Source organism: Solanum lycopersicum, chromosome 9, assembly GCF_036512215.1.
Source record: "Solanum lycopersicum chromosome 9, SLM_r2.1".
NCBI lineage: Eukaryota > Viridiplantae > Streptophyta > Magnoliopsida > Solanales > Solanaceae > Solanum > Solanum lycopersicum.
Window position 1 is genome coordinate 15,843,498 of NC_090808.1, and position 7,745 is coordinate 15,851,242.

At 44.8% G+C, this 7,745-nt stretch overlaps 1 protein-coding gene across 1 annotated transcript; it reads right to left on the bottom strand.

Moving 5' to 3' along the window:
* Positions 1–5,628: 5,628 nt before the first annotated feature.
* Positions 5,629–6,063, bottom strand: LOC138338391 (uncharacterized). The gene has a single exon (XM_069289348.1). The coding sequence runs from the start codon at positions 6,061–6,063 to the stop codon at positions 5,629–5,631; it is 435 nt and encodes a 144-aa protein (XP_069145449.1).
* Positions 6,064–7,745: the final 1,682 nt, after the last annotated feature.

A 7,745-nucleotide genomic window follows, 5' to 3' on the forward strand; every position in this document is an offset into this window, starting at 1 on the left:
CCGATTAATCTCATCATATTTATGCATGCTATCACTATTAGGCTTGAATTATGTGGAATCAGGTCATGACATAGACTCACCATCCACTAACACCTATCCTCTTCAATTTCTTACCGAGGTGTTAATATTTCCGGTAATGCAACTAGTGTCCTCAATTAAAAACAAAATCCTCATTTTTCACACAATGATTTCAGTTTGAGTATAAGGATTACTTTTCAACACTCACTCTCAGAACAAATTCACACTCATTCATACCTATTGCCATAAGCTTGCCCTTATTTTCACTGCTTTAAGTTCGCTATACAACCCTTAGGATCACGATAGGACTTTCTTGAGCTTGTAATGTAGGCTCAGGGTCAGGTAGGGTATATTTAGGTATACTTTAGTGACTTTTTGCCCTACTTGACATATCGGCTAAACATACCATTTTCTATCATTTTATTTTGCCCAGTTTCCCACATTCTTTCACCTTGCTATTTCCCCCCCTTTTTTCACTTGTTTAAGTGACTCTCTTCTTTTCTTGCTTGTATATTTTTTTTTCATTTTTACTTTTCTTTCAACTAATTTTTGAGTCACTTTACTTGTGTTCTTTTTCTCTCTTCATTCTTTCAACCCCACTTTCCAGAGCATTCCTCATAATAGCCACCCTAAACTCATGGCTTTGCCATGAGTCAAAGTACACAATACCCATAGTTGGGTGAGGACCATAAAAATGTTGTTTACTGAATTAGCCCCCCTCAAATTATGCTTTTCGCATAAGCTGAGGTGCACATGTCCAAGGAGGGACCAGGGCCAACACATTATTCCCCGAAAAGATCTATTGGGATGAGAAAGAAAAGTCTAATTTAATCTCAAATCATTTGGATCAAAGAAAGATAAATTTCATTTGGTTTTCTTTTATTTAGGCTAAAAATGGGCTATATTGAATAATGACCTATGATCCTTTCCTAATTGTCTATTACAACTTATTGAATAATGACCTATGATCCTTTCATAATTGTCTATTACAACTTACTTTTAGCAGGACTAACCAGACAAGTTCTAGCGCTGTACAAATAGTGGACTATTCAAGTCTTCCTCACACTCACTTGAAATCTCATCAGTCTACTAGATTATCAGACACCTAGTTTGAGTTTTAGACTTAGGGTCATGCAGTGGTGTACCTTTATGTCATGCTTAGAGCCACCCATTTATCAATTACTATGCCTAGTCATGCATCATTTTCCATTTTATCAGGATATCATTTTATTCCATCATGATCCAGAATTAAACTATGTACACAAGATATAGACATGCCGGTTCAACAGAAAAAGTAATCAGTCTTTCGGGGAAAAAGAACACAGGCAAGAAAACCCCAAAAGAGGATAGTGAATTAGGCTACTCAGACTTCACCCTAGCACTCACTTTCCATTTACACCACCCCCAACAAAAAGACATGCAATTGTCCCCGATGCATAGAAAAATTTAAATACTAGAGTGGTAGGTGAAGCAAACCTAGGGCGCAAAGCGCCAATGATTAGCAAGCTGGTGGGTCCGGTTCCCGGAACCCACTACCTCTGTAATCTGGACACCCTCAGTGGTGTCCTCAGCATCAACAACACTATCAGCAGTGCCTTCTGCGATCTCCATAGTTCTGGAGCTAGACGCCCCAACAGCTAACTCTTCTGCTCTCATCGGACGCGCCTCCTCCTCAACAAGCGAGGCTCTCCTTGCAGCCTCCATCTCACGACGCTCCTTCTTCTATGCTGGCGCACCATCCTCCTCTCGACCCCTATGCCTCTTGGCATGCTCTCAAGGGGGAGGTGGTGGAATGTCTGAAGTGGAGAATAGGGCCGCCAACACTGTGTCTTTAGCAGGCTATGCAGAAGGGGCCTCAGACTCAGGCACAATAGCCTCTAAGATCGTATCAATATCTGCTCAAAGATTGTCGAGTGCAGCCTGAAGGGTCGACACATCCATTGGAGGGGCTGGTCGGGCTAGCACTCGCAACTCAAAAGCGTCCAAGCGCTGTGTGCTGGACCATTCTCCGCTCCAAGTGCTCTTTTGCCTCAGCAATAGACTTCTGCATCCAAGGCAAGATGTGATGCAGAAGTGTGGCCATCTGTGCCTCTAATTTTTGGACCCTAGCAAGCGGAACCAGAGTGGGTAAAGGGGCTGAGCGAGAGGAGCTCGGGGCGGTGCTACTACCCGAGATACACTCGACCAGGGAAGTGTCAGTGGAAGCCGCCTGCGTAGATATGCGGGTCTGTGCTACCGTCTCAGCCAGATTGTCACCAAGAGGAGGCAACTCTTGACGGGGCCCTCTGCGTGGAGCAAACTCATTGGACTCATCCCTAATGAGGCCGATATCAACTGTGTCTAGCGGGGTCTTGAGTTGATCAACGTGCCATATAGGCACACTTGCAGACCTGCATAGAGAAAATATCATGCACGGGAAAGGGTAAGTAGTTGTGACTTTAATAGCCCTCTCTTGCATGACCGCTTGTAGAAGCCACGCAAAATCCACCTCGAACCCAACTATCATCGCCGCCATCAGTACTGCTCGATCCCATGTGACGATATTATCAGCGGCTGTAGGGGAAAGGCAGTGGCGGATAATCAACCACAAAAATATCACTGTGAAACTCAGGTTGGCCTTCTTGATGGCCCCCTTCAACTCAGTCACCTAGTCATCACCCTCTCCATCAACGGACAAGTGCAGGGCCATCCACCTCTTGGTGGTCTCTCTCAGCGATGGCTCACGAAGAAATTGGCCTATCTTTGACAATCTGCCATCGGTAGTCAAACTCGGCAGTGAGAGGGGTCCGATTAGCATCAACATTCTCGCCGTATAGAAATCGACGGATAGCAGGTAGGGAGATATCATCCTGAATGCCACGTACTCAGACCTACTCCAGTGGGGCTTGTTTGGCGGGGGCTTCCCTCCTATCAATCTGCAATCGGAGTGTGGCTACAAAGGATGCGTAGGAATCTCAGACCAGCTCTTCACTATAACGTCCCAACGGACGTGCTGTCCACTCCAGTCGATGTCTGGTGAAGAGATTGTGGATCTCAGGTATCGTTGGGAGACTTCCTGTAAGGACCCGCTGCTCAAATGTAAGTGTCCGAGTCATAACTCCTTTGTCATTCAGGAACTTGGCATCGGAAAAGACTTGAAACTGCTTGTCTAGACACCACCGGTTTGGCTGGTCGGTGACCGGGGTGAGAGCACGAGCTGCTGAACCAAGTATGGATTCTAAACTGTCAGCCTCATCAGACGACGCCGACGCTGCAGCGGTGGCGGGTGCGAGAAGTTTAGAAGATCCAGAGGCTTCTTTCTACCATGAAACTCCTAAGGAGCCATCCGCTGCTTCTTCATTAGTGGCTGACCCAGAAGGTGTGCTGGTCAGTGTGCGCTCCTCATTAGAATGGGAGGCAGTGACTACGCCGGACGCCACCTTTTTGGGTGTGGCTCTGGCAGCACGTGCAGCAAGAGATGGGTTGGAAGTGCATGGGGGCACGTACTCGGGGTCACGCTCATCATCAAAGCCAATGACTAGACGAGCAGACGGGGCGACAAACTTCGATCGCCCGCGTGCATAGACTCGATCTTATTTTGGTGCCATAGTAGATAGTACCTGTAAAGGATCAATATTAGTACTAGAATGAGCAAACAAGACAAGCATAACCACACAAAATTAAAAAAAATTAAAATAAAATGACATTTCTATAGTAACAGTGAAGCACAACGGACCAGGTGACGGTTCGTCGTGAGTACGACAGACCGTCATGGGGTCCACCGTGTCTTACTTAGACTATGTTTATATAGAGAACCCTGAAGGAGAGTCTCTGACAAGTATGACGGTATGTGCAGGATGGACCGTCACAGGTACGACCGTCTGTCGTAGGTGTCCGTCAGAGGACACTTTAAAAAAAATATGAAGACCCTTAGGAGAGGGGTCTCTGACCATCGAAGCGGTCATGCAGGATGGACCGTCACAGGTACGACTGTCCATCGTAGGTGTCCGTCAGAGCACACTTATAAGAAATATGGAGACCCTAGGAGAAGGGTCTCTGACCGTCATGATGATCATGCAGGACGGATCGTCAAGGGTATGACGATCCGTTGTAAGTGTCCGTTTGAGGACACTTAGAAAAATAGAGAGAAACCCTTAGGACTTAGGGTCTCTCACAACCAGAATGGTTGTGCAGGACGGACCATCGCGGGAACAACGGTCCGTCACATGTGGCCGTTGGTTGACACTTGGAGAAAAATTGGACAGTGGAGTGTTAGGGTGGTTGGAAAGGACCCAGTGATGGTTCGTCGTGAATACGACGGTCCGTCATCGGGGTCTCGTTCTTTAACTCAGTGACAGAACTGGAGATGCCCCATTCATCCCCTATGACCCAAATTGAATTAGTAGTGTTTTGACCTACATTTGTATAACCCAATTACCTAGTAAACTAGCAATACTAAGGCACTTACTTCTAGGGTTTTAACACGGCAATTTCGTGAATTTTTTAACCTAGGTCAGACAAAATGTGATAAAGAATGAACGTATCAAGAAGAACTAGACTACTAATAATTGATAGACAAAAATGCAATATAAATGAGTAGAAATTAGAGACACAACCTGAGAATTTGAGAAAAACAAGAGGGAAAAGGTACTTGGTGATCAAGAAGACACCCACAGTTTCAAACTCCGACTAGTAGATGAGGACTTTTAGGACTTTGGAGAATTTGGGGAAATTGATTGGTTGAAGAGGGAGATTATTTTGGAAGTTAAAAAGGGAGGGAAATAGGAGGAAGAGTAAAGGAATGAGGTAAAATGAAGGTTTGGGGGTTTTATATGTTGAATTTTTTTAAAAAAACCCAGCGGGTCGGGTCGGGTACGCCTCATTAATGACGCGACGAGTCCCTGACGACGGTCCGTCTCATTTGTGACAGTCCATCGTTGGTTCCGTTGCGTGTTCCCTAGTTTGAAAATAACAGAAAAACGTACCTGGCACAACGGATTCATGCGACGGTCCGTCACAGTTGACACGGTCCGTCGCTGTATCCGTCAGTGACTGCTGCAGAGTAATTTTCTGCATAATTTCCTAGTGGTGTGCCTGCAAATTTAAAACCCATTAGTTGAAAATGCTACCATTACTAGAAAGAAAAACTATAAGTTTTGGGTTGACTCCCAACAAGCGCCTGATTTAACGTCGCGGCACGACTGAGGACACTTGATTACTCAGCCTTCATCAAGATGGTATGCCTCTATCACTTCATTCACCGATGCAGTTTTCCCAAAATAGAGTTTTATTCGTTCTCTATTCACCTTAAACCACACTCCTTCCTTGGTTTTTAACTCAACAGCTCCATGAGGGAATATTTGGGTGATCAAGTAAGGGCCTGTCCGTTTGGACTTGAGCTTACCCGGAAGACAAGGCAACCCAGATCTGTCTAAAAGCACCAAATTCCCAACCATAAACTCTTGTTTTGCACTTTTTTCTTCATTCTCCTTCTTCATCTTTTCTTTGTGGGATATGGCGGATACCGATTGGAGCTCACCGCTCTGCCTCATGGTCCTACAAATGTTGAAGGTCTCTTTTTCATTGTTCGACCGAAATTTCATCTGCCCATTTTACATATCAATTAAGGCTCTATCTGTAGCAAGGAATGACCTCCAAAGAATATACAACTTCAAAATCGACTTCACAATCAAGAATAACAAAATCTGCCGGAAATATGAATGACTCCACTCTTACTAGCACATCATGGAGTATCCCTATAGGCCTTTTCACTTTTCGATCAGTCATCAGTAGCCTCATCGCAGTGGGTTTTGGGTCACCCAAACCCATCTTCTTGTAAATCGAGAGGGGCATGAGATTTATGCTTGCCGCCAGATCACATAATGCTTTCGCAAAATGCAATGACTCGACTGTACAAGGAATAGTGAACGCACCCGGATCTTCTTTCTTTTGTACGAGAGATCTTGTAGAAATAGCACTACAATGCTGTAGTCTATCTTCATCCTCAAAAGTGACCGATCTTTTCTTTGTAACCAGATCTTTCATAAACTTGGCATAACCAGACATTTATTCAAGAGCTTTACCAAAGGGACATTGATAGAAAGCTGCTTCAGTATTGTTATAAAACGCCGATATTTACCATCCTCGGTCTTTTGCACTAATCTCTGAGGGAAGGGTGGTGGTGGTCTAGTCATGGGAATTACCTTCAAAGGGACTTCTGCATCTTTTCCAGCGCATTCTTCTGCTTCACCACTACCCTTTACCACCTTATCATCATCCTTTCTCACCATTTCCTCATTAGACGGCATAGGTGGGTCAATGGTTTGCTTACCACCCCGAGTAGTGATTTCCATATAGTGTGCATCATTTTTCAGATTTTGGACAGTGTTGCTAGGAGAGTGCCCGATTGCCGTGTGTTCACATTCGCAGATAATTGGGCCATTTGCAACTCGATCTGCTTAATCGATATTGCATTTGTATCGAATTTTTTCCCAATACCTGCTAAATCACATCTTAACTCTTTAATGTGCTCATCACTAGCAGCGAACCTCCTCATCATTTTGTGCAACATATCCTCAACTCACGCCATACTATCTCCACCATCACTAGGAGTAACTTCACGATTTTGAGGGGGGACATAGGGACCATTCCTATCATTTATGTTACCGTAGTTACCCCTGTTGAAGTTGTTGTCGCGGTTGTAGTTTCCATCTCGAACATAATGAGCCTCACGGTTATAGCTACCATAGATCCGACCTTGGTTCCCTTGACCTTGGCGCCAATTATCCTGATTTGAGCCTTGGGCGCTCGGTCGGAAACCCCTCGTCTGCTTATTTAGTACATAGGAGTCCTCCGCATAATAGCATTCCTTGTTAGGAGGTGGTGGTTTAGGCAAGTAGTTAACTGCATTTATCTTTTCTGCACCCCAGTGATATGTTTTAGTACCAACCCAAGCTCAGTTCTCATCTGAGCCATTTCTTCACGAATCTCATCTGTGGCTGGGTTGTGAGTGGACTACACTGCGAAGGTATTTATCCCGGTATTTGACTTCCTAGTACTCCAAGCTTTATTATTCCGGGATATTTTCTCTAATTTTTCAGCAATCTCAGCATAAGGACACTCCCTATAAGATCCACCTGCTATAGTGTCCAACACCGCTTTATTATTATCATCATGTCCCCGATAGAAGTATTCCTTCAGTGACTCATCATCTATACAGTGATTTGGGACACTTCTCAAGAACGAGGTGAATCTATCCTAAGAACTACTAACTGATTCTCCTGGTAGTGCCACAAAGTTGTTCACTCTTTCTTTGTGGTTTAGTTTCTTGGAGACCGGATAGTAGTGTGCTAAGAAAACATCCCTTAGTTGGTTCCAAGTGAAAATTGCGTTGTAAGGGAGCTCAGTGAACCATATAGCAGCCTCTCCCTTCAATGAGAGAGGAAACACTCTAAGCCCTATTACATACAAGTCTAAGTCAGTCCTCCCTACACAACTTTTACACACTGCCCTTACCTTAGCTATATGGGCATATATGGGCATGTGGATCCTCAGAAAGTAGCCCTGAAAACAAACCTCTCACAGTGAGCATTTGCATCAGGCTACTAGTTACCACGAAGGTGTGGCCTGGTTGTAGAGGAGGCAAGACAAGTGGCCCATCTGAGTCTGCTATGTTTTCATAGCCTCTGTAGTATGCTTGGGGCCGTGGAGCGGTATTTTGTCCCCTCTGTTGGTGATCAACCAGAGCA